Below are 25,631 nucleotides of genomic sequence, written 5' to 3' on the forward strand. Positions count from 1 at the left end.
TGCTCCCAGCGCTCGAGGTGGGGCTGCACCAGTGCAGGGCAGAGCAGAACCATCTCCTCCCTCCCTCCCTCCCTCCCTCACCTGCCTGGGGACGCCGTGCTTGGGCACCGCAGGGCACACCAAAGGTCACCTGTGGGCACAGAGCTCTGCAGGTCGCTCCCTGTCGGGAGGCAGGAGAGGTTCCAGTGCACAGCAGGAAGGCAGAGCTCGGGGAGACTCCCTGAGCCCGAGTGTAGCTGCACTGAGTATAAAATGAAAGAGAATTTGCATATCTGCCCATTTCACAGAGAGCCGGCGGCGGGGCGGGGGCCTGGGGCGGGGGATCGCGGTGTCTGTTCACCTTCTGACATCGGAAAGCTCGGCTGCAGCGCACGGACCTCGGCGGAGAAATCCCTGAGCAAGAACATGAAGCTCCTTCCCCTGCTCACAGCTGCGTCCTGCCTCACGCCCCCGGGGCCCTCTTTCTTCGTAGAGCAAGTGATGAAGTTTTTTTTCCAGATCACATGAGCCAGGATGAAGGGGGAAAATCCTGCCAGGAGCAGAGATGGGCTGCAACTTGAACCCAATCGAGGGGAGACCCAGAGCAGTGCCTCGAGAGCTATATAAAAATGTGCCAGGCACAGGAGCAAACACTTTCCAGGTGAAGGACTCGCATGAATCAGCCATGAATGTGAATGAAGACACAGTTCCCAGGAGGCTTGGGGCCACTAACAAAGTCTGTTTATATTTTATCATCGCCACGCTGGGTGTGTTGCTTGTCTTTGCCTTGGCCACCATCATGGTCCTGGTCGTCCAGAGGACGGTAAGAGATTGATTCATTGACTTTCTTTTCTTTTCTTTTCTTTTCTTTTCTTTTCTTTTCTTTTCTTTTCTTTTCTTTTCTTTTCTTTTCTTTTCTTTTCTTTTCTTTTCTTTTCTTTTCTTTTCTTTTCTTTTCTTTTCTTTTTTCTTTTCTTTTTCCTCTCCTCTCCTCTCCTCTCCTCTCCTTTCTTTTTTCCTATTTCCTTTCTTTTTTCCTTTCCTTTTCCGTCCTGAAGAACAGTTCCTACCTCTGTTATAAATGCACACACATAAATTTGGGCAAAAGATGAAACACATGGTAAAGAACTTAAGAAAAAGAGGACCTTTCTCCACAGACAGCATTTATTCTTTGCACACAATTCCTACTCTGTAAATGGAAAGAGGAAGCTCCTGATCCAAGGTGCCAAGCAGCCTCTGTCCTGCCTAGTTCGATGTGTGTCTCCTGTTGCTTTTTTGAGAGCAGCCACAGTTTGAGATGGTTTGGTCTGCTCTGCTCCTCTGAAATAGTAATGGGCTCCAGCAGGAGACATGCCACAGCTCTGTGTGACACCCTGTGGTGCTGCTGCTGCTGTGGTGAGGCAGAGCTGTCCTGAAGCGCCCAGAGCAGTGCTGGGGGCCAAGGAACTCCCTCCTGTCCCCTGTCCCCTCAGTCCTGCCTTGGGTGTGATTTTTAATGCACAACCAGAGCTGTAGAAAGGATATGAGCGACACAAAGTCACACAAAAACAACTTTTCCCTCTGCTTACAGGCATTTTTAAGTTCTTGAAATAAAAGATTGCTCTTAGATGGAGCTGGGGTTGATGGGGAACCAGTGACAGCCAGAGCAGAGATACAGATGGCTGTGAGGATAAAAAGTGAATTTCTGACCTTGTAAGGGCATTGCCATTAACTTTACCAAGGTACAATGCCAGAGTAGAAGTCCCATAGGCTGTGGAATCTTATTGCAAAAACCAAAGTGCCGAGGTACCTTAATTCATAGAGGGAAAGCTCCAGCACGGGGCTGCTGGGGGAACTGCTATGGAAAACAAAACATGATCCTTTGACTCAATATTTTCTCCTGCTAAATTTACCCTGTGCAATTTGTGTGCCCACGTACAAACATTAGCCAGAAATTAAACCAGGAAGGCTTGACTGATCCTCCTTCAAGAGAGGAATCATTTACCTGTAATCAGTGTTCTCCCAGAAGAGAAGCACTTCGAGGACACTTGCCATGAGACATGGGGTTTATAAGTGAGAAATAGTGGGATATCAAGGGAGATCTTTAAAAGAACAGTCTGGGTAATTACAGACTTGCCACAGCTTTGCTGTATAATGAGGCTTTCATTTGTAGTTATCATGGAAGTGAGCATTAAATCACCTCTCCATCAGGATAAAGCAGTTATAGGAGTTGCCAGAGGAACAAGATTACTGAAAGAGGCAAGGTTTTGACTTAAAAGAGTAACGACACCATTGCAGCTGCTTTGAAAATGAACTTGGCTGAAGGAGGGAGTAAGAAGCTGAGGGGTGTTAGGAACAAATAAAACCAAGCAGCAATTTTATGCTCTGAGGAGAATTTGGCAGTAAAAACATAGATCATGGTTTGCTCTCAGGGAGTTCAGAAGGTCCTGAATTCCCAGAGCAGAAAAGAAGTGTTGGTTCTGTGGGGAGCTCCAGGCCTGCTCCCAAAACACCTCAGCTCTTGGCTGCACTGTCCAAGCAAGGCTGGGCACAGAACCTTTTGGGAATCACGGCTGTGGCTGGGCTGAGCATCTCCAGCCTTGACTGCAGCAGCTGCCAGGACCTGAGGGGCTGGGGAATCCTTGGAGCCCTGTGGACCCTGAGTTGCTGTAGGGATCAGAGCCTCACCAGCTGACTTCATTATTTTCTTTATACCTGTGACAAAAGGAGCAACATTTTGTGTGATCATCCCCTTGGGACAATCAGGTTTCCCCTCCAGATGTTATCAGCTGGATTGTGTGAGTGGTCCCTGAGTTCAGGGGCCACTCCACACCCTCCTTCTGCTGAGCTGAGAGAGAAGCTTTTATTTCCCTCTGCCCAAGGGGTGTTTGAGGGTCACAGGGACAATGCAGGGGTTGGACCCTTGGGTGCCACAGCATTCAGAGGAGGCTCGTGGTGGCAGGATCGCACTGTCCCTGCCCCCATCACAGGCACAGGATGCTTGTCTGCCTTTTGACCAATTCATAATTGCCTAATTTAAGATGAAGGAAGACAGACTGGAAAAGAAAAATCAAAATCTGCAGAAACCAGGCACTTGCAACACCCACAACCTGGGTGCTCCAAAGGAGGGAAACACGACATGAAAGGCTAAATGAAAAAGGCAACTATGATTCAAAGCTGCTTCTCTGAATCCTACAGCACCTCTAATAGACATTATCACACCTCCCCACTTTCCAGCACCCCAAGAAATTTCCTTTACGCCTTGTTTTCAAGAAGGGTAGCACAGCACATCAATGCCACATCTGGCAAGGGTCATTTTTGGAGCTAAACTCTGTTTTTTTGGAACTATTTGCAGTGCTGAGGTCAGTTCATTTCTTCAGCTCTCATCTGCAGAACCACCTGGCTTCAGGCCATTGCCAGTCTTTTACAAGTGACTTTGTTTTCCTCTGGAATGAGAATAGTCCCTGTAAGGTTGTCTGGAGCCATCATTTTTCTTCTTGACACTAAGTGTGTTAAACCCTCTGCCCTTCTGCCTGCTGCATCCTCTGCTGCTGGATACATGTACAAATACACATCTCTACAGATATTTAGGTGTATAGAGAGAGAGAGCCGTGAAACCAGTGACAAGGAATGGGACAGGAAGGGCTGGAAAATGTCATTTTAAGGCACACAGACCTTCACAAGTCTGGTGCTGTACAGGAAGGTTCATCAGACACCTGAGCCTCCCGTTAACAAATTCTGTGTGAATGTCCAGAATCCCTGATCTGGGTTAGTCCATCACTGCTCTGGATTTTGTAGCCTTCACATATTGAACCTCTAAATTGTATGGGAAAACCTTTTTATCACCAATGTGGCAAATACTAAAGGTCAGAGCAGGTTTTTCTGTTTGCTGCTCTGCTCTTCAAGGCTGTTAAAAACCTTTAGCAGTAGATTTGTGAGTCACTCCTACAGCAACCAGCATGATCCTGCATGATTTATTGGGGTTTTATGGCTCCTTAAAACTCATTGTGGCTCCGGGTGCCCCAATAGGGACCTGTTGGCCCCCTCTGGTGGCAACCTTGACAGAAAGAAAAATAAAATAAAATTTAAAAAAAAAATTAAAATACTGAAATTTCCCCTAAAAGCAGATTTCCCACTCGTTGAGCACTACAGGAAACCCACTGAGGCATTTTAGAGGAAACTGCACTGGCCCAGCTCTTGTTGTGGGTGTTCTGGGCAGTGACAGTCACCTGCTGTCTGGAGGTGCCTCTTTAATACCTTTGGTCAGCACAGGAGAAACTGATTTTCACCCAGGGCTGTGTCTCCTGTCAGGCTCGTTATCAGATGAGCTGTGGGGGCAGTGCTCTGTTTTCTGGAGTTTTCATGTCCAGCTTCAACATTTGCCCCCACCTTCCTTCCTCCCCAGCCAGAGTCAGGTCCTAAAATAAATCCCAGGGTCATTGAGGCTGGAAAAGCCCTCCAAGGCCATCGAGACCAAGCTGTGCCTGATCCCCTCCTTGTCCCCAGCCCAGAGCTCTGAGTGCCACCTCCAGGCCTTCCTTGGGCACCTCCAGGGATGGGCACTCCAAACCTCCCTGGGCAGCCCCTGCCAAGGCCTGAGCACCCTTTCCATGGGGAAATTCCTGCTGACATCAGGACGGTTTGAGGCTGAGCAGGAGCACGGGAGAGCCTTGAGGTTCCTTTTTAAATTGAATAATTTCCTTTGAGAGGACCAAAGAGCTCTTCCCCACGGAGCTGCCACGTGGATGCACTCTTGAGCCCAGGCCCGTTATGGGGACTGTGGTTTGGGGGGATTTTCTTGGACTTTCTAGAGATAGATGAAGACTTCACAGTATCCCAGCCTGGCTTGGGTTTGAAAGGACCTTAAAACTCATCCCATTCCCACCCCCTGCCATGGGCAGGGACACCTCCCACTGTCCCAGGCTGCTCCAAGCCCTGTCCAGCCTGGCCTGGGACACTGCCAGGGATGCAGGGGCAGCCACAGCTGGCCTGCCCACCCTCACAGTGGTCAGAGGTGTCTGGTTCAATGAATATTCACTGCTGTGACACAGGAATTTAGAATGACCCTTTATTCTGTCTCAGCTTGAGAAAATTTCTTGTAAAACAATTAAGGGAAAGAAGAAATAAATCACTTTTACTGGCACCTGATTATCATTCTTTCTAATAAAGCAAACTCAAATTATTCTGCTTGCTGAGTAAAGACTGAGCTCCTTCATCATGAGCCCCCAGATCACTCCAGACAGGGTGAAATTCGTCGTCCTGAATTCTCTCTGAGCTGGCACTGTGGAATTTCATCTGTTTGGGCTCCTCATGTGTGCCTCCTTGCATTCCAAGTGACAGCATTATATGCGATATTCTTGCTGCTGGAAAAGAAAGAAATAACACCAGTAATATTTCAAAGGAAGTTCTAAATTGTCACTAAAATAAATTGCATTGGTGTGTACTGGTTTGACTCGCTGGGAGCCCTCCCAGGTGAGAACACAATGCCTTTAGTCCATTTTAGTTTTGTTTTTATGCCCTGAGTGCAGAGCAGGCTCTGGGTCATCGGCAAGGCTCCCTGGCTGCCTGATTTCATGGAGTGTAATCTCACTGGGGGCAGAGCATCCTTTTACTGTCACCTAAAATATCTTGAATTCTCCACAGAGAGCAGGAATGTTTCGATATCACATCGAACAGCAACGCTTCCCCGTGCCCTGAGTGTGTGAGAGGGGCAGCCCAGGGCACGGGGCAATGCAGGGGCTGAGAGGTCCTGGCAGAGATCCCTGGCAGTGTTTTCAGCCCAAACCCTTCTCAGTTTTACATCTGCTGAGATCCATGAGAGTTCCCAAGGGAGGATGTCAAGTCAGGGACAAAAAGCTGGGAAATATCTATTTTTAAAAATGACATCTCTGGGTTCCTGTTCTGCTGCTGCCCAGCACCTTCCTGCCCAGCTCAGGAATGTCACCTGGAGAAATATTGGCTCAACAGGTGACTCTGCCTGCCTTGCACAGCTGTGGGGAGAGAAAAGGAACAACTTACAGATCTCCAAATTCCCCGAGAATCAGAGAATCATTTAAATTGGGAAAGAACCCAGAGATCCATGAGTCCAACCATTAATCTGTCACTGCCCAGTCCAGCTGGGAGCAGCTCTGCCACCTCTGCAGGACACAGCACCTGGCATCAGACCAGAGGGGAACAACTCTTTGCTGGGAGCAGATGCAGCTCCACACTTCACTGTTGTTCAAAACAAGGCCACATGAAGCCAAAATCGAATTAAAAACCTTCCGAAACATTTAAGATTAGAATATGAATTATGACAAACAGACCCAACACAGCTTCCCTCACTGCCCAACCACCTTCCTTCTCCCCACACCACCCATCTATCCACGTCACACACAGAAATGAGGGGTTTATGCTGTAACACCACTATGGACGAAGCCGTTCCCCAGCACAGGAGTGCCTCATTTCTCCCAGGAGATATCAGATGTTAAAGCTGGTAGAGCTTCCCAAATTTCTCCTTCCTGGACATCCCACTGGGTCACTGAACAGGCTCCCCAGGGAAGTGCTCAGGGCACTGAGTCTGACAGGGCTCAAGGAGCAGCTGGAAGAGGTTTTTAGTCCTGTGGTTTAATTTTAGGTAAGTGAGGAGCAGGGAGAAGGACTGAATGATCCTCATGGATCCCTTCCAGTGTGCTAAGCTGGGCCTGGCCTGATTAGCCTGCACAATTAGCCTGGGTAATTTGTACCCAGGTAAAAGGAGCTGGTTCAGCCCAGCCTGAGCCAAACCCACTCCCTGACACTGAAACCCCTGTGGGGTCACCCAGTGTGAGAGTGAACGGATGGGACACACAGTGAGGAACTCCCAGTGCTTTCCTCAGCTGTTGGGAGAACATTTTGCTCCTTGAGGGCATTGCTGGACATTTATGAGCTGCCAGGGCCTCAGGGTTGTGTGTTTGGGTGACAGGAAGGTGTCATCAGAGGAATCCGGCTGCACTTCACTCCCAGAGCTGGTTTTCTGGGAATTTCTCATGTCATGCTGATTGAGGACAATTTCCTGTGCCATTTCCACCCTTGGTTTTACATCTCAGCAAGAAGTAGGAGGAGAGGTGAGGCAGGACATCACTGTCCTGCTCAGACCTCAGCTCTACAACTTCAATGCTCTTTCCTGGGCACTTGGCTCTCCAGGTTGTCCAGTCCCACTCTGTCCTACTCTCTCCAAGCTTTGCAAGCCACAGACTGGGAGTTTTAGGACTTGTCCTTCTGAAATAGCCCCAACAGAACCCACACAAATTCTTACTGCACTGAGAGAATCTGGCTGTGTCAGAAATGTTCTGAAAAGGGAAACATTTCAGATCCACTTTTAAAGCAGGGTTGCATGTGGAATGGATATTCCCCGTTCCCAGAATAATCCCTCTCTTCTCTCTGTTCTCTTTCAGCCAGATGATCCTGCTGTGGAGGGCATCAAAAAACCCATCAGGACAGGTAAGACCCCTAAACAATCCATGCAATTTGTCACATCTGTAATGCAAATGTTGCCCAGGGTCACAAATAAGCCAATTGTGCACATCTTAACATTTCCCATAAAGACTCCTCTTGGTGAAGAGCCAAAGCAGTGGGGAAAAAAAATGAAAATAAGCAAAAAGCTTTCAAATTATTCAGGAGCCCATGCATGGCTGAGGAAATAACAAATATTTCTGAATGTGCCCTGGGGTGCCTGTTCAGAAGAGCTTTTTGCCAGGAGATGGGAACATCACTCTGATTTTAAGGTCTTATTTTAAGTGCCGGCTCTTGCAAATGCGTGGAAAGTCCTCGTCTTCACGAGGCAGGGGTGAAAATGGGCTCCACGTATTCCAAAACAACTCCTGGTTTGTGGGGAAAAGGGAGAAGGGAATGGATGGGTCGAGAAGGGACAAGGGGAGAACAGCAGCAAAAGGCACAGAGCAAGGAATTGAAACAGGCAGAGTGCAAGCACAGGGAGCCTAAAACAGGAAAATCTAACAGAGACAATTTACCAAGATTCGGCTTTTCCTCAGCACAAATCAGGAGCGCTGTTTATGTCACTGGCAGTGCCTCACATGGCTCTCGGCACCAATATTTGATTCCTTGCAAATGCAAGTCCATACCCAGGCCCACAGGGCAGGAGGTGCCATTGCCTCCCACCACAGACGGGGAAATGAAGCCGTGTTCATCTGGAAGCGGGGCAGAATGGGAGTGGAGGAAACTGGGATTGTTCAGCTGGAGCAGACTGAGGGCAGAGCTCCCCGGGGGCTGCAGCTCCTCCCGAGGGGCAGCTCCGATCTCTGCTCCTGGGCCAGGGACAGCACCCAGGGAGCGGCTGGAGCTGGGCCAGGGCAGGCCCAGGCTGAGAGCAGGGAAAGGTTCTTCCCCCAGAGGGTGCTGGGCACTGCCCAGGCTGCCCAGGGAATGGGCACGGCCCCGAGGCTGCCAGAGCTCCAGGAGCGTTTGGACAGCGCTGCCAGGGATGCCCAGGGTGGGGCTGTTGGGGGGGTCTGTGCAGGGCTGGGGCTGCACTGGATGATCCTGGTGGTCCCTTCCTGCTCGGGATATTCTGTGATTCCAGAATTCTGACTAACAGGAGCCCAAGGTCTGGATAGTCCCAATCCCCAAATCATCTTTTCTGCAGCTGCCTTTTTGCAGCGTTTGGGCACCACTTACTCCATTTTGGGTAACTTTTGAATCTGTGACTCTCCCATACCTGGCTTGTTCCACAGCCCACAGTTCCCAAAGCAATCCCTGCGTGTCTCTGTGTCCTTCCTGAGAGCTTCACATCTTGCCTGAACACCATTTTTTATGTTTTAAAATTCCTGTAACCTGGAGGAATTTTCTTTTCCCCTTAGGCTCCCCCTAGGGCACCCTAAACACACACACTGCTTCCTTTCTATCAACCTAAGCATGCCTTTACATCTTCTTAAGCCTTTCTCAAGTCTTTCTGTGCTTTATTTCATATCTGAGGAGGCTCAGAAATGTGCAGGATCTGAAGGTGTGGAGCCTTCTGATCCACAGAGGAGGAGCCACAGAGGTTGTATCTGTAGGTCAGCACTTTTCAAAGCAAAGCACAAGGGGTAGGGGCATTCCCAGGGCAGGGAGAGAGATGTCACTAGTCCAAAAGTCCATTTATATTTATATTATATATATTATTTATATTATTTATATTATATATATTATTTATATTATTTATATTCTATTATTTATATTGTTTATATTGTTTATATTGTTTATATTTTATATATTTATATGTATATTATTTCTATTATTTCTATTGTTTATATTTATAATTTTTGCATATTGACATGTATATTTCTATTTTTATATATTTATATGTATATTTATATTTACATTTACATGTATATTTGCAGTTATATTTATATTTGTATGAAAGAAAATCATAGATATATACACACATATATACCACATATAACTATATATAAATCTTACATTTTTCATTATATATATATATGTATATATGATTTTATTTCAGTTCAAGCAACCTGTGCCAATTGTTTTTTCCCCTCACCTGCAGCTGGCAGGTGCCAGGAAGGAGCAATGTGCTCTCTCCAGGAATGGCCAGGATGCTGTTCCATCAGCCAGAACTTTTTTGTCTTTGGGTCCATATCAACCCCAGGCATCCTCTTGCTCTGAATTTCTGAATTCTGCTGCTAAATCTGAGATGATGTCGTTAGTGAAGGACAAAAGGGGGGCTGATGGTGAGATGCCACATCAGGAAGAGCTGCTGAAAGCTGCTTTTAGTGGATTTAAATACTGTCCCAGCCCACCCCTCAGCACCCATCAGTCTCTATCGGAGGGTAACAGAGCATTCAAATATGCTCAGGGTCCTTTATTTTCCTCTTAAAATGCGTAGAGCAGTGCTAATTAATTAATTAATTTATATATCCAGTGGGTAAATTACTGAGGGCCTTTCCCAGGGAGCTCTGTCAGCTGCTGCCTGCTGGCAACCAAGCAGGGACTTGTGGCAAGTGCTGCAAGGTGCCACCCGGAGACAGGAGCAGGAGAAACATTCGGGAAGGGGACTCTGGTGGGGCTGGCATTGGTGTGGATTTAGATTTGGATCCATTCTGCCTCCCAGGCAGCCCAGATGGAAATTGGGCTTTTGTACCCATGAACCAGGGCTCCAGCATTGTCAAAACGGGCAAGGGAGCAAAAAACCAGCATTGCCCAGCTGGTAGCTGAGCCTGGCTCCAGCCCTGTGCCAGTGCCAACATCGCAGAGATGCCCCATGGGGACACAGCCCCATCCCTGGAAGTGTCCAAGGCCAGGCTGGATGGGGCTTGGAGCAACCTGGGATAGTGCAAGGTGTCCCTGCCCATGGATGAGCTTTAAGGTCCCTCCCAGTCAAAACCATTCCATGATCCTGTGACACAACAAATCTGTGCTGGGCCCAGCTGAGGTCACTCGGGCAGAGACTTCGCTGAGATGCCCATGGGCAGCAGCCCAGACCCAGCCACAACACTGAATTAATGGTGTCTTATGAAAGCAGGAAAGTGCAGTGATGTAATTGAAATCTCCAATGAGATTATGTTCTATTGTTAGCTAAACACCAGCGGGCACTAAAGCAGATTTCTGGGAGGTTTCCAGCCCTGACTCAGCTGTCAGACCCCAATGGATGGGCTGCAGGAATCCACAGGCTCAGGCTGAGAGTGATGCAATGTCAGCTCGTTAAATGTTTGCGTGAAAAATGGGATGAGTCTCCTCAAACCCTCCGGGCCACTGTCAGTGCAGTACCTGAGCAACAGGGGAAGGAATTCAATCCATCACGAGCTAAATGTTTGTGAAATGTTCTTTCCATGGAAGCGTTTCTCTGCAGAAACTCATCCCCATTTCACAAATTACAAATCAAGTGTTCGTGTGGATCTGAGGGGTATTGCTATGTTCATTTTTTAGAGGGAAAATGAACTCACAGACAAATTGATGACTGCAGACTCTGGAAAGGTGCAGCCCTCATCATCTCCTTGCTGGCCTCTCCGAGCCTCATTTCCCTGGGAACTGTGCAATCCTGGGCTTTTCTTGTTATTTGAACTGCAAAGATTCATTATCAAAATCTCTTCTCATTTACAAAAGGAAAAAAACCTTATACAAATGAACACACACACACATTATTTATCGGTGTTTTTCTCTGGCACTGGACAGACCAGGAAAAGAAATCCAGCGTCCCACTCTCAGTTCCAATGGGAAATACATTCCCAAAAAAAATCTGATTCTGAGAAATTAATATAATACAGGTGACAGTCACAAACTTGCTACTGTAGAGGAAATCAGGCTGGAGCCAATGAGCCAAGAAGCCTTTTCATATTTGCAGCAATATCTCAGAGGGCAGTTCAGCCTTCTGCAACTAAATCTGATCTCTTCCAGCAAGGAATTATCCCAACATTATGAGGAGAGGCTGAGGGAGCTGGGAAAGGGGCTCAGGCTGGAGCAAAGGAGGCTCAGGGGGGACCTTGTGGCTCTGCACAAGTCCCTGACAGGAGGGGGCAGCCGGGGGGGTCGGGCTCTGCTGGCAGGGAACAGGGACAGGAGGAGAGGGAACGGCCTCAGGCTGGGCCAGGGGAGGCTCAGGGTGGACACCAGCAGGAATTTCTGCATGGAAAGGGTGATTAAACATTGGAAGGGGCTGCCTGGGGAGGTTTGTAGTGCCCATCCCTGGAAGTGCCCAAGGAAGGCCAAGGTGGCACTCAGGGCTCTGGGCTGGGGACAAGGTGGGGACCGGGCACAGCTTGGATTTGACGGCCTTGGAGGGCTTTTCCAACCTCAGTGATGCTGTGATGACGTTGCAGACTGTCAGACCCCGATCTCACGGCAATGGGTTCCCCAGAAATGGATATTTCACTCTTAGACCATAAAGGTTTTTCCGTCTGAGCCTCAGCCCGGGGCGCTGTCTCTGTGCATAAATGCGACCCTGCCCGAGGTCTGTCTGCCCTGGGGGGCCAGGGCAGAGGAGTTGTGTTTCTCAGTTTGAAAAATTTGGGCAAGCCTGGGCTTGCAAGTGCTAGAAAGTGTGCGGAGGCCTCTTCCAGGCCAGCATCCGGGGGAAATGCACCACGCACATCCACTGAGTCACAGCAGGGGCTGGAGGCTTAGGTCATTGTGGATGAGGTGATGGGTATTGCTCAGAATGCTGAATGTTGGATCTGCCCTCTCTCCAGTACTTAAAACACGATCTAGAAATAAATATATATAAAAATATGTGTATTTTTTAATATATTAAAAATTATATACACACATTTGTATATATAAATATACATAAATATATATAATATACAATAACAATAACAATATAAATATAAATATAAATACATATAAAGAAATAGAAATAGAACTAATTTAAATATAAATATAGATACAGATATAGATATAAATATGTGTCAATATACATATACATATACAGAAATAGAAATAGAACTAATTTAAATATAGATATAGATATAGATATAAATATAAATGTAAATATAAATATACCTATAAAGAAATAGAAATAGAAATAGAAATAATATAAAGATATAGATCTAGATCTAGATATAAATATAAATATACCTATAAAGAAATAGAAATAGAAATGGAAATAGAAATAGAAATAATATAAAGATATAGATATAGATATAAATATAAATATAAATATGTACACACATACACACACACACATATATATATGAGTAGCTGATGCCATTATGTGCCCTATGCTACACTGACAAGCAAGCCGAGATTTGAAGAGTTTTGACCTAAAACTCCGCAGGTTTCGCAGTACTCAGGTGTGCAGTGAGGAATTCAGAAGAGGTTCTTCCTAAATTTGGTGGGGAAAAAATGGATATTGCTTTAATTTATGGCTTTGGGAGGAGGTGAAGTTGGCAGCTGAGTTCAGTTGCCTTCAGACCAGAGTGGCAGTCCTGGGCTCTTGAGCACTGAAGGCTCTCAGTGTGTGTGTGACAGGCACAGCCACCAGCAGAGCCCAGAGCTCTGCCCCTGAGCCCAGCTCTGTCACGGAGCTCAGGAGGGGATGTCACCCAGCTGCCACTTGTCACAGCATCACAAGGCTGGGCCAGTCCTTTGGCTGCTGTTTGCAGGGCACTGAACTGGCAGGAGAGAGTTAAAATTAGCTACAGGCACTTCAGGGAGTGGCTGCTGAGAAATAAAATCAGGTAAATTCTGCTAACTCTAGCTTGCTGACAGAGAGGTGTGACATCACCTTGCCTAATTCCATGAGCACTTAAATCCAGGGAGGCTACAGAGGAATCAAAAGCTCCCCAGTTTATTGCCTGCTTTTACTTCTTTATTTCATAAAATAATTCAGGGTTTTTCCCTGCTGCTGTGCCTGCCCACACTCAGCCCCCAGCCAGGGGTGATGCCATCCCCACGGCAGTGAAATGTCACCAAGGGATGGCTGGGACCAGGACAAGCCTCAGGAGACCCACTTGAGGGGCTTTCCATGTCTGGGTAGCACCACCTTCCATGCTGACAAAGCCACTTTCAGCTCGTGGTTTCAGTGCCCTTTGTTGGTGCTTCTGTCAGACCCACCTCAGAGCTGGGGAAACTGAGGCAGCTGGCACAGAGAACTTTCCCCGGCACAGTCACATCCTCCTGGACCTGTCTGGCAGCCGCCCTTGTGTCCTCGTGTCTGTCCCTGAGCCCTTGGCTTCCTCCTGGCTGGACAAGGTGCTGTTGTGTTTTGATGCTCTGAGAGAAACTCAGTGGTTTGTTTTGCACCTCAGGGGGAAATCCTGGGGGCTCAGTGAAGTTGCAGCTTCTCTGAGGTCCATTTCACAGCCTCATTTCCCAGTCCCATTTCCCAGCCCCTTTGGCTTAGTGGGGAAAAGCTCCATGAAGCTCCTGGAAAAAGTCAGGCTCTTTTCCTCGGGGCTGCACCCTCTGGATGCCCATCCTACAGTAAAAGGGGTCAAAAAGACAAAAATAAGCTATCCTGATATCTTCCCACTGAGACCCCTCCCTCATCAGCAGCTTTCCTTGAAGCAGAAGATCTGCAGTGCCTATGCCTCACAACATGCACTGAAACCCTCCTTGGTCCTTAGCCCCAAGTGTAGCTTTGTCTTTCGTCCTGCTCGCAGTGTTTTTAAGCTCATCTAATCCCACTGATTGCAGAGGGATTACCTCTGATTTACACCGTGACTTGTGCAAAGCCAATTAGGTGATGCAAGCACATCCATCGATCAGTCCTGAAGCTCTGGTAATTTCAGCCTCTCTTGGCTTGAGCCGAAACGTTCCAGATAGAAGAATTAACTTGAGAAATAAAAGTGGAAAACAGTTACCAGCTGCCTCAGCAGAGAGAGAACCAGAGCTGTCTCTGTAAAACAATTTTTTTTCTGTAATTTGCCTTCTGAGTAATGCAGCTGATGTCACCAAGTAAATGGTTTAAACGCAGGCACATCAAACTTGCTGACACCTATAAATGTTAAGTACAGCTCTGGAAATGCAAAGTGCAGGCTGGTCAGCGAGGGGAGATCTTTAGAGATGCCATGAACACCCTGAGCAGCGCAGGCCTGGCCAGGTTGGGGCAGCTCTGGGCTGGTTCTGGGCAGGCTCAGCGCTTGGCTGGCTTGGCAGGGCTTGCAGGGCTGCGGCCTCCAAAGGCTGCTTGTGCAGCAGGGGATTTTCAGCCTTTGGAGAGTAAACCCCTTCAAAGCCACAGAATTTCTGTAGATAACCTCTTCTTTCCTGCAGGACACTCGGAGTGTGAGCAGGCTCAGGGTGCTGCTTGTGTTACCAGACACTCGTTATCACCGTAACAGCTTTAGCTGAAGTAAGCCTGAAGGGTTTTTGCCCATTCTGTGCCGTATCTCCGCATCTCTGCAGTGCCTGTGCCCTCACTAGAGCACTGTATTGACATGACTAACACCAGGAAAGCAGGCTTTGGTTTTTCTTCGGGGATTTCCAGAATGGTGAAGGGACTTTGGTACATGACTTACTCATTCTTGGAGAGCAGTGAGCTCCTGCTCTCTCCAAAAGCCTTTAAACTACTGAAATCAGAGAAATATTACAATTTTTTTCAAGATATCCACAGCCTCTGTCTCCAACAGAGAGTGCAAAGGGTGCAATACACACCACAGCAACCCCCTCCAGCCAGGGGAATTTGGGTGGGGGACCAGCTTCTCCCTGATTTATCCATCCTCCTTATTAAGACCCCCTTAGAAATCAGGCCATGTAGATACAGCAATAGTCTGGAGATTTGAATCTCTTATCAGTTTCAGGAATCTTAGGAAACTTAAGATCCTTATCCCACTCTGCATTTAGAGTTCTTGTTAGAATCATGGAATCACAGGATATGATGAGTTGGATGGGACCCACCAGGATCATCCAGTCCAACCCCTGGCCCTGCACAGACCCCCCAACAGCCCCACCCTGGGCATCCCTGGCAGCGCTGTCCAAACGCTCCTGGAGCTCTGGCAGCCTCGGGGCCGTGCCCATTCCCTGGGGAGCCTGGGCAGTGCCCAGCACCCTCTGGGGGAAGAACCTTTCCCTGCTCTCAGCCTGAGCCTGCCCTGGCCCAGCTCCAGCCGCTCCCTGGGTGCTGTCCCTGGCCCAGGAGCAGAGATCGGAGCTGCCCCTCGGGAGGAGCTGCAGCCCCCGGGGAGCTCTGCCCTCAGTCTGCTCCAGCTGAACAATCCCAGTGCCCTCAGCTGCTCCTCACGGGCCCCTCCAGACCCTTCCCCATCCCCGTGTCCCTCCTCTGGGCACTCCCTCACAGCTTTAGGTCTTTCTTATATTGTGACTCTCAAAACTGCCCCCAGGACTCAAGGTGAGGCCACTCCAGCCCAGAGCAGAGTGGGACATGTGAGGATCATGACACACAACATCCGAGGTCAAGTTTTAGTAGGATTTAGTTTTATGCATTAGTTGGTCCTTCAGAGACCCCTGTAGGGTCGGGGATTCTGATATCAGTTTTATAAACTGAGGCACAGGAAAACTTCAGAGTTTTGTGTACCCTGGGAGAGGGAGTATAATTTGATAAAGTTTTACTGAAACCCCTTCCTGCTTTATTCTTGGTGTTCAGCTGTGCAAGGAAACACAGAAAAATTCCCAATTTGCCATCTGAGCTCCTGTGCACTTCCACAGCCACAGCAGGGCCAGGAGAGGTAAAGGTGAGCAAATGCAAGGAGAAATAACCCTTCACCTGTCAGTTGCAGCACTGGGATATGCACTGCTTTCCTGAATCCATATCTTGTCTGTGTGTCCGTTCCCTGTGGGCTCAGGGGGCAGCACCGACTCTGGGATATGCAGAATAAAGGAGGAATAGTCACAGAATCAGGGAATGAATCCCGGACTGGTTTGGGTTGGAAGGGGCCTTAAAGACCATCTTGTTCCAACCCTCAGCCATGGGCAGGAACACGTTCCACTATGCCAGGTTGCTCCAAGCCCCGTCCAGCCTGGCCTTGGACACTGCCAGGGATGGATAGTCAGTGCCATTAGCTGAACATCCAGTATGGTGAGAGGAGGAAAAACTTACACAGAGGGGATGGAAGGCAGGAAAGTGGATGAAAAGGAGGTGAAATGCAAGGGGGAGAAGTGGGGAGCAGGGTCTGGGATGCAGGAACTGGATCAGAGGCGTGCGGTGCAGGGATGCAGGGGATGGGACACCGGGATGCGGTGCCGGGATGCGGTGCAGGGATGCAGGGGATGGATGGATCGTGGCTCCTCGGTGCGGTGCGGCCGCCTGCAGTGCCGGGCACGGCCGTGGGATGGAGCCGTCCCCGCGGCCGTGGGATGGAGCAATTCCTGTGGCCGTGAAATGGAGCAGTCCCCGAGGCAGTGAGAGGGAACAGTCTCCGCATCCCGTGAGATGGAGCCGTCCCAGCGTCGCGTGGGATGCAGCAGTTCCCGCATCCCGTGGGAGGGAACAGATCTCTCGTCCCGTAGGATGGAGCCGTCCCCGAGACTGTGGGAGGGAACAATCCCCGCGTCACATGGGATGCAGCAGTTCCCGAGGGATGCAGCGGTTCCCGAGGGATGCAGCGGTTCCCGAGGGATGCAGCAGTTCCCGTGGGATGGAGCCGTCCCCGCGCGGCTGTGCCGGGGCAGCCCCAGCACTTCCCCGACTCAGCGCTTTGGATTTGGGGCATTCCCGGGACCTCGGCTCCCCTGGGATGTGCAGGGGGAGCGGGGCAGGAGCGGGGCAGGCTCGGCCCCTCCAGCAGAAGCTTTGGGGTCCCTGGTGCCCAGAGCAGCTGTGGCTGCCCCTGGATCCCTGGCAGTGCCCAAGGCCAGGCTGGACAGGGCTTGGAGCAGCCTGGGACAGTGGGAGGTGTCCCTGCCCATGGCACTGGATGAGCTTTAAGGTCCCTTCCAGCCCAAACCACTCTGGGATCATATGAACAACCTAAAGTCCCAGCGAAATCCACATTTAAACTGTGAGGGAACAGAGCAACATTCCAAAAGCACCCAAAGAGCCATTTTCAGAAGTAAGTTCCATTTAAATGTTTAAAAGCTTTCTGTAATTGCACCACAAAAATAACTTGGTTAAGTTAATCTTACCTGCACATAATTTCTGTTTCATAGAATCAGAGAGTCCCAGAATGGTTTAGGTTGGAAGGGGCCTTAAAGCCCATCCAGTGCCATCCCTGCCATGGGCAGGGACACCTTCCACTGTCCCAGGCTGCTCCAAACCCCATCCAACCTGGCCTTGGACACTTCCAGGGATGCAGGAGCCTCCCCACCCTCACTGTAATTCCTCCTTTTATCTATTCCAAACGCACCCTCTTTTAAATTAAAACCATCACCCCTGTTTTTAAGAAGCAGGGTAAGGAATTTAAGTTTGCTTGGCTGAGAGCTGCAATCTGCCAGAGCTTTAGGTTGTTATAGATTTACCGGTTGAGTGACACTGCTCTGAATTCCCTGGGCAGATCAGATATTCTCAGCCAAGGAGTAAGAACCAGCTGCTACATGCTGGAAGTGGGGTACCAAGTGCTGACTGCATTTTACAGTACCAAAAAAAAAAAAAAGAAAAAAAAATGCTCAGGAGCAATGAGTTAATCTGTTGCTCTCTTCAGGGAACACCTTTGAGGACTATTTGAGGATCCTACAGCGTGTCCCAGACAAAGGAGCTGCTGCCTACATGAGAGGTCAGTGGGGAGTCCAGGGTGGGGGAAAGAGCTGGGAAAAGGAAATCTCAGAGCTGTTTGAAGAGCTGCTCGTGTTGTTCACACCAGGTTAAGTGGCAAATAGGTTTTCTGGCTGAATGGGCATTTCCTTGGAAAAAAATTCCTTTGCTCTCCTGGAATGCAGTTGGCAAACCCCTATCTGATCCTAGAGACTTCTTTTTAACTTGACAAAAATAAAAGGAAATAAAAGATTTACCTTCTGCACACCACAGAGGAATGTACATCTCCACAAACTGTACAATCCCCATGAACATGGAAAAACATTAATGTACATCTCCATGAATTCCCTTCAAATGCCAAGTGGGGAAATAATGGAGGTGAACATTCACGTGTTTCTGTCCTGGGTTTCCTGAGGACTGGGTAAATCCTTGGAAGTTTTAGTGCCCCACTTCCACGTGTGAGCTCCCAGCTGTCTGACCAGTAGTTTTCCTGGAGTTTCCTGCAGGAAACCACTGAGCAGGTCTCTCCTTTTACCGGGGAGCACTGCTGGAAGTCTCCTAGGGCTGAACTGCAGTCAGTGGAGCTGAGTTAACACTCCTTTGCTTTGCTTCCCAGTGTCCAGCGCCGTGAACAGCTCCAAGCTGAGCCTGGTGGAGAAGGGGGTCTGTGAGGCCATCCAGTGCAAGAGCCAGGAGCTGGTGATCAAGAAAGAAGGCCTCTACTTGATCTTTTGCCACTTGAACTTTCACTTTCCCAACTGCTCCAAGAGCCCCATTGACCTCAAGATCGAGCTCCTGGTGAACGACAGGGTCGACAGGCAGACGTTATCCACGCTGTGCGCCTCAGACACGTGCCAAGACAAGACTTTTAAGACCTTGCTCCAGCTGCACCTGACGCACCTGAACGTGGAGGACCGAGTATCAGTAACACTGAACCACCCCGAATTCCTGAATGACGTTTCCCTTCCCAATGAAAATGTTCTCGGGGTCTTGAGGTACAGCGATGGAATGTGAGCAGCTCCCTGACTTCCCGCTGCTGCCCAGGCTCTTCCTCTGAACACCAGTAGCCTGCTTTCACTAGGCACCACCTTGGTTTAAATTTCCCACCTTACCTCATCCCTAGGGTGAACAAGGAACTTTGTGAGTGTCCCAGAAAAAAACACTGCAAGAGCCACAGCTGCCAGGTTCCCTGGCTTGGCTCCGGGTGGGATTGTTGGAGTATCCAGCACAAAACTCACAGACCCACCAAGGGCTCCTCGAAACAAACACAGATTAAAACACAGCCAGATCATGGGAAGAATCTACAATATGGAGACTTTTAGGGTCACAAACTGCTGGCGCAGCACCTGCGCTCAGGACAGGGGGAAATCTGTTTAACTCTGTTTTACAGAGTAGTGTTTTAACCTGGTCTTTCCAAAAAAACAACAGTCAAAGCTTGCAGTCAAGGCTTTTCTTTACCACAGGCACACAACGACAACTCTGGAGTAGTAATGATGAAATTATTGACTCTCGGGCTGGTAGCTGAAACTCTGGGGCAGGACATAGGAGATACGGGATTTACAGGATATTTCTGTGCTGCATTCTGCTATGGACTTTATGCCATTTCCTTCAAGTGTCTTCCTTGTCACTATTTATCCATCTTTTCTATTTAAATATAAAGCTCTTTGGGACAGAGACTTTGTCTAAGCAGAGTGCTCAGCCTCTGTTCTCCCCTGGGCTTCCCAGACCTTTTCATATTAAATATTAAAACAGCAACGGAGTTGCGAATCTGGCAAATTGCGAAGTTCATTAGGGTGCATTTTCCTCGAGTGCTGCCCTGCCAGTTTGGTGGTCCCTGTGTGACACAGACCACACTGGCTGAGAATCCTCCTCCAGCACCAGCACTTTTTGGAAAGCCAGGACTCCAGACTTCCCCAAAGTCCAGACTTTCCCAAAGATGGTTTCAGACTGGCCCTCAGCTGAGAGCTGAGATGTTTGGGCAGGCCAGAGGATGGGTGGTATTTGAGCTTCTTTGATTCCTGGAATGTTTAGAGAATGCAGGATAAAAGAGCAATCTCAGCCCCTCTTTTTCCATGAACTGCCATAACCCAGGAATTTATTTGCAATTTCATTCTTACAGTGTGGGGCAGGAAGGGATCGAGATGTTCCCAAAGCTGGTGCCAGTTCAGTCCTTCCCCTTTTCCCTTCATCTCTGGGATCCCAGCAAGGCCTTTTCTCACCATTATTGGAGTTTTTCCCCTTGCACAACTGACATTTTTCTATGACTGGAGCTTGGCAAACTCTCCACAGCAAACATATAGATTGAGTTTCTGGCTGCAGAAGTCCAGTGGTTTATCACCCAAGCTCAGTGGATGCTGGTGACTGATGTAGCTCCTTTTGTGTGCTCACACTCCAAATATTCCTCAGAGCAGTAATTTGTTTCTTGTTTTACATGACCAGAAACTGATGGTGCATATCAATGAGGTTTTGTCTCGTCGACCAGGTGACTTCAAAATACACCAGACACTTTCCAAAGGTCAGGAGGAACTGATATGATTCACTGCTAGAGATACCTACTTTCTATTTGGATAAACATCGATGCAAACAAAAATTCCTTCTGCTGTTAATGACTCAGCAAAAAAGAAAAGAAAAGAAAACTAAATCTAAAAGAAAAACCCAAAACACATGGATTTAGTTGTCTTTTTTTCCTTTTTTCCTTTTTCCCTTAGCGAAGAGAAATTTATTTTTATAAGAGTCAGCTGGCCCTGCCTATGACTTTGTCACGTCCTCTGGGATCTCCTCACCCCTCTGGGCCCTATAAATCTCTCATGTCTCTGAACAGGGATTTTAACTCATATTTGCCTCCACTTTGACACACACAACCAACTTCCAGAGAAGTTAAAGCAAGCCTGGCAGTGAGGGAATCACAGCTCCTGAATATAGCAGCAGTCAGTGAGTGAGAAGATGCATCTCCTCACACATCCCACCACTCCTCCTCTCGCTCGAGGCTTTGAACTGAAAGAGAAAGGGCATTCTTTAAAACATAAAGCAGCTCTCCCTGCACAGGCTGATTTTATTCTATTATTTTGCCAGATGGAGAAAACCCTGACAAAGCAGTGCTAAGCTGCTCAGCCCCAGGCTTTTTAATACCTCTGGGTATAGAAATCTGGCCTCTACCCCATTGCCTCTGAGGAATAAGAATAAATTATAGCCAGAAAGAGAGCCCATTAATAGGGGCCAATTTCTCCACCAGTTACAAAAATGTTAAATGGCTTTTGCTGAAGCAAGGTCCCGAGCCAGGCAGACTCCAAGTCACTTCATTCTTTCATCCCTTTTCCTTCTTTATTTTTTTTTTCCCTAAGTTTTTTTGAAGCAGGTCATTTCAACAACAAACTTGCACTTAAAAAAATATCCAGGCTGGTCCTTCCCATGAGGATGTGTCATTCCAGCAGCATCAGGAGCAATTCCCTGTAGGGAACAGCCCTGTTTGCAGCAGGAGAGTCCTGGCTCTGCCCAGGAGCATCTCCTGGGGCACCACACCTTGCTCTGGTTCCCCGTCACAGGGCTCAGCCCAGGAGAGGAGAGGGATCCTAAAAGCACTGAAGTCATGGAAAAATTGTGAAAATTCCTCCCCTGGTCCTCAGATGTGGCAAATGTGGGGTTTTCTGTGCCCGTGTGTGATTGCCAACTCCACCAGACCCAGGGAGCAGCAACAATCCCATAGCTCTGCTCTGTAGAGGGGTTTGGACCCTTCCCAGACACTGAGAAAGCTGTGCTCTTAATCTGCTATCTGCTTGGCCATGGGGCATCCATAGGATTTATCCATAATCTTGGTTGATAGGAAAAAAAATGCCTAGTATTGGCTTAATTCAGTCTGTTGTTAATTGCTGTGGAAATTTGTAACAGGGACTTCAATAGCAGTCAAGCTGATGTAACACATTCCCATCCCAGCTCACCCAGGGGCAGCAACCCAAAATCTGATCAGGTTTAATATCAGAGATCACAGAGCTGGATCTGAGCTGTGCTGGAGCTGTGAAGGCTTTGAAACCACGAGTACAATCAGATTTCACAAGACTCAGTGACACCTCCCATGAAATTGGCCCAAACCCAAACTCCTCAAAGCTCAGCTCTGAAAATTAGGCCACGGCTTATCTGACACAGATTCATTATTCACGGAGGGACTTTCACATTCACTTCTGGGTTTGTTTCATTTTTTGCTCAGCACAAGGGAAAAACATCACAGACATTTAGAAAGAAATCCCTTCCTGTGCTGAGGGCCAGCCAGGGGCTGTTGGCAACCTAAAAATGCACAGAGGTCCCTATTTAAAGATCCCACTTGGATCAATAGGGCACTGACCTGTGCAGCAACTGCCTGACTCTGCACTGCTCTGATCCACCCAGATTCCTCAGGAGAGCAAGCAGCAGTCCGCAAAATCCTTGGCTAATTGCTCAGGTTCTCAAATTAACATTATGATTATTATGATGATTATTATTCTTTATGTTACTAGATAAAAAAATTCAAAGCAGCTCCACTGTTTCCAGCACCCTATCCTGAAGATGACATAAGAAAGGGACTACTCAACACAAATAAGCAACCTAAAAAGCAAAATAAATAAGAAACTTTTATTTTTGGGACCTTCAAACAGGTCTCTAAAGAAGATACAACTTGTGTTTGGTGCGAACAGCAAGAGAAAACCTCAGAGCAAAGGCAGCTTCTGGAGGGAGAATGACTGAAATAAATGCAAATTCTGATGAGCAACACTTGAGGCAGCAGGAGCTGCACATAGTGACCCCAAAACCTCGTCCACCCTCCGCTTTTAATGGTTTTAATTGGCTCAGTTTCAAGGAACGTGAGGATATGGGGTCTTGGAAAAATGTTTTGGAACAGCACATTCTGCAGTCAGACCTGGAACCCCCCGCCCCCATCCCCCACACTTTAAATTCCCAGTTTTTCTTTTCACTGCTGACCCCAGGAGCTTGAAGATTTGGGATGGAGGAGGGTGGCGTCCCAAGAAGGACAGCATGGCACTGTCTGAAATTCAGGCTCAAGGAGAAATTCAGGTGCTTCCAAGGAGAGGGAGGATTGTGAAACCCCAGAGCTGGACATTTCCATGGGGCAGAGCCTTCTCCATGCTCAGCATTCCCTGGGATTGCAGCAGCCTCGCTGCTCTGTTGCAATCAGGGATGCTGCACACCAAGAGTGAAGCCATCCGTTTTTCCTGAGTTGCCATATCCCGCAGTCCTGACATTCCATTTCCCTTCATGTCAACAGCTTCTAAATTTAGGCTCTCTAATTCCTTCTTAGAGGCAATGTGAAACAGGAAGCTCCAGGTGAGTCAGAGCACCCAAAATAGCTGCCCAGAAAAGCCAGGCTCAGCTGCTCAGTGAGTCTTTACTCAGTCCAGCCACCTCAGGCTCAAAAGCCACACTCAGTTCCAGAAAAAGAAAAGATCATTTAATGTGTGGATTGATAATTTATGGCCACTTTCCAGGGATGATTTATGAACTGAGGCCTCCAAGCAGGACGCATCTGTGAGGTAAAACACGATGACAGCTGAGCAAGTTGGTAGATTTATGGACACAAAAGAATAAGATTTTACAGTTTAGGTCATCTTTATTCCACTTATTCCTTGGGCTCTTCCAGACCTGACAGAGGGAGAGCCACGTTTTGAAATTAAGCTCCAATTCAGTATTGGAAGTCACTTTTGAAGCTACTTTTCTCATATAAAACTGTGTAGTAAATATTTGACAATTTTTTTATTCCTTCAAGTTTGTGTATTTTTAATTTCCTTGGGTTTTTATCATTCTACTTCTTCCTCTCTTTGCTTCTATTTTTATGTCTCTATTTTTGTATGAAAGTGTATGGAAAAGGAAATCAAACAGAAGGTAAAGGGGAAAAATGAAAGAAAGCAGAGTGTGAAGAATTGGGGAAAAATACCCAATACTGTTGGAACAGTTAAATGAGCTCCGAGAAGCTCTGACTCCAGGGATGTGAGGGAATGTGACTCCAAGGCCAGGTTGGACAGGGCTTGGAGCAGCCTGGGATATGGAAGGTGTCCCTTCCCATGGAATGGGGGGAATGAGATGAGCTTTAAGGTCCCTTCCAACCCAAACCAGTCTGGGATCCTTTGATTCCACCATTGACACTGATCACAGTCTGAAGTGGGCAATTTCTACATCTTGTGCTTTAGAGGAAGGAGAAGTTTAATAGTGAAAAAAGCTAATTATATGCAACTTTAAAATACTTTCTATGAATGTAATTCCCGGGGCTTCAACCAAGTTCCTCAAGCTTGACAGTGGTGGCAGAGCAGGACTTTTGCCTCTGGCAGGCAGAATTATGAGCAGTGTTGCAGAGCCTTTATATCTAAAGGGTATTTTTCATGTTTAAACCAGGCTGTGTTGTGAGCATTCACTGGGGTTTTAGCAATGATACCTAAGAAATGCCAAAACAAATGAAATGGTGTTGTGTTAATTATTGCAGTTTAAATACTGGGGGCACAGGTGTTTTCCTGAATAAACACACCTGGTTCAGAGCACGGTGGTGAGAGCGTCTTTAATTATCTTCAGACAAATCACAGGGCAGATTTTAGGGTAGAGACAGGCACAGGCTGACCCTGCAGCCCAAGAAACACAAATATTCCTTATGGGAAAGGAATTCCTGGTGCTGGACCACAGAGCCCTTTGGACAACTGCTTGGGCTGAGGGCTGCAGGGGGGATCTGCCCTTCTCCCATAAAGCTGTGAGAGAATCACAGAATCCCAGACTGCTTTGGGTTGGAAGGGAACTTAAACCTCATCTCATTCCCTGCTTTCCATGGGCAGGGACACCTTCCACTATCCCAGGTTGCTCCAAGCCCCGTCCAACCTGGCCTTGGAGCCACATTCCCTCACATCCTTGGAGCCAGAGCTCCTGTACAGCTCATTTAACTGTTCCAACAGCTGGGGTTTTTTCCCCAATGCTTCACACTTTGCTTTCTTTCTTTTTTCTCCCTTCACCTTATGTTTGATTTCCTTTTCCCATCCACTTTTATGCAAAAATAGAGATGGAAAAACAGAAGCTATCCCAGGTTGCTCCAAACCCCGTACAACCTGGCCTTGGACATTTCCAGGGTTCCAGGGGCAGCCACAGCTTCTCTGGGCACCCTGTGCCAGGCCCTGCCCACCCTCATGGGTAAGAATTTCTTCCCAATATCCCACCTAAATTTCCCCTCTGCCAGCTTAAAGCCATTCCCCTGTCCCATCACTACATGCTCAGGTTGGACTTGATGATCTCAGAGGTCTTTTCCACCTAATTGATTCTGTCATTCCCTGTGGTTCTGTGATTTATTTCAGGGCTGCAGAGATGTTTACAGGATTTGCCAGTGCTTGGCAGGTTTTTGGTTTTCTCCCACGAGGATAAAATGTCTGTATGAAGATTTACGATTTGAACAGCTCAGCTGAGTGCTAGTGCAAGTTTTGGAATTCAGTCCTGGAAAGAGCTCATACTTTTGCTCTGATGCAGAGGAACACTGTGCAGTGTTCCTCTGCACTGTGCAGTCACAGTGCAGGAGTTGGGGTGCTGAAGCAGCCCAGGGTCACGGCACTGGATCAACCTTTGAGTAAGATACCTTCCTTTAGCGCCAGTGTTTTTAATGAGT

General features: G+C 47.9%; 1 protein-coding gene across 1 annotated transcript; it reads left to right on the plus strand.

Moving 5' to 3' along the window:
• Nucleotides 1–323: 323 nt before the first annotated feature.
• On the plus strand, nucleotides 324–23,755 carry TNFSF8 (TNF superfamily member 8). The gene is given in 5 exon segments (XM_032131140.1): nucleotides 324–630; nucleotides 633–802; nucleotides 7,374–7,419; nucleotides 17,967–18,038; nucleotides 18,633–23,755. Coding segments are annotated over 5 exon segments (708 nt in total). The 5' UTR covers nucleotides 324–608; the 3' UTR covers nucleotides 19,031–23,755.
• The last annotated feature ends 1,876 nt before the right edge of the window (nucleotides 23,756–25,631 follow it).

Source organism: Corvus moneduloides, chromosome 21 (assembly GCF_009650955.1).
Source record: "Corvus moneduloides isolate bCorMon1 chromosome 21, bCorMon1.pri, whole genome shotgun sequence".
NCBI lineage: Eukaryota > Metazoa > Chordata > Aves > Passeriformes > Corvidae > Corvus > Corvus moneduloides.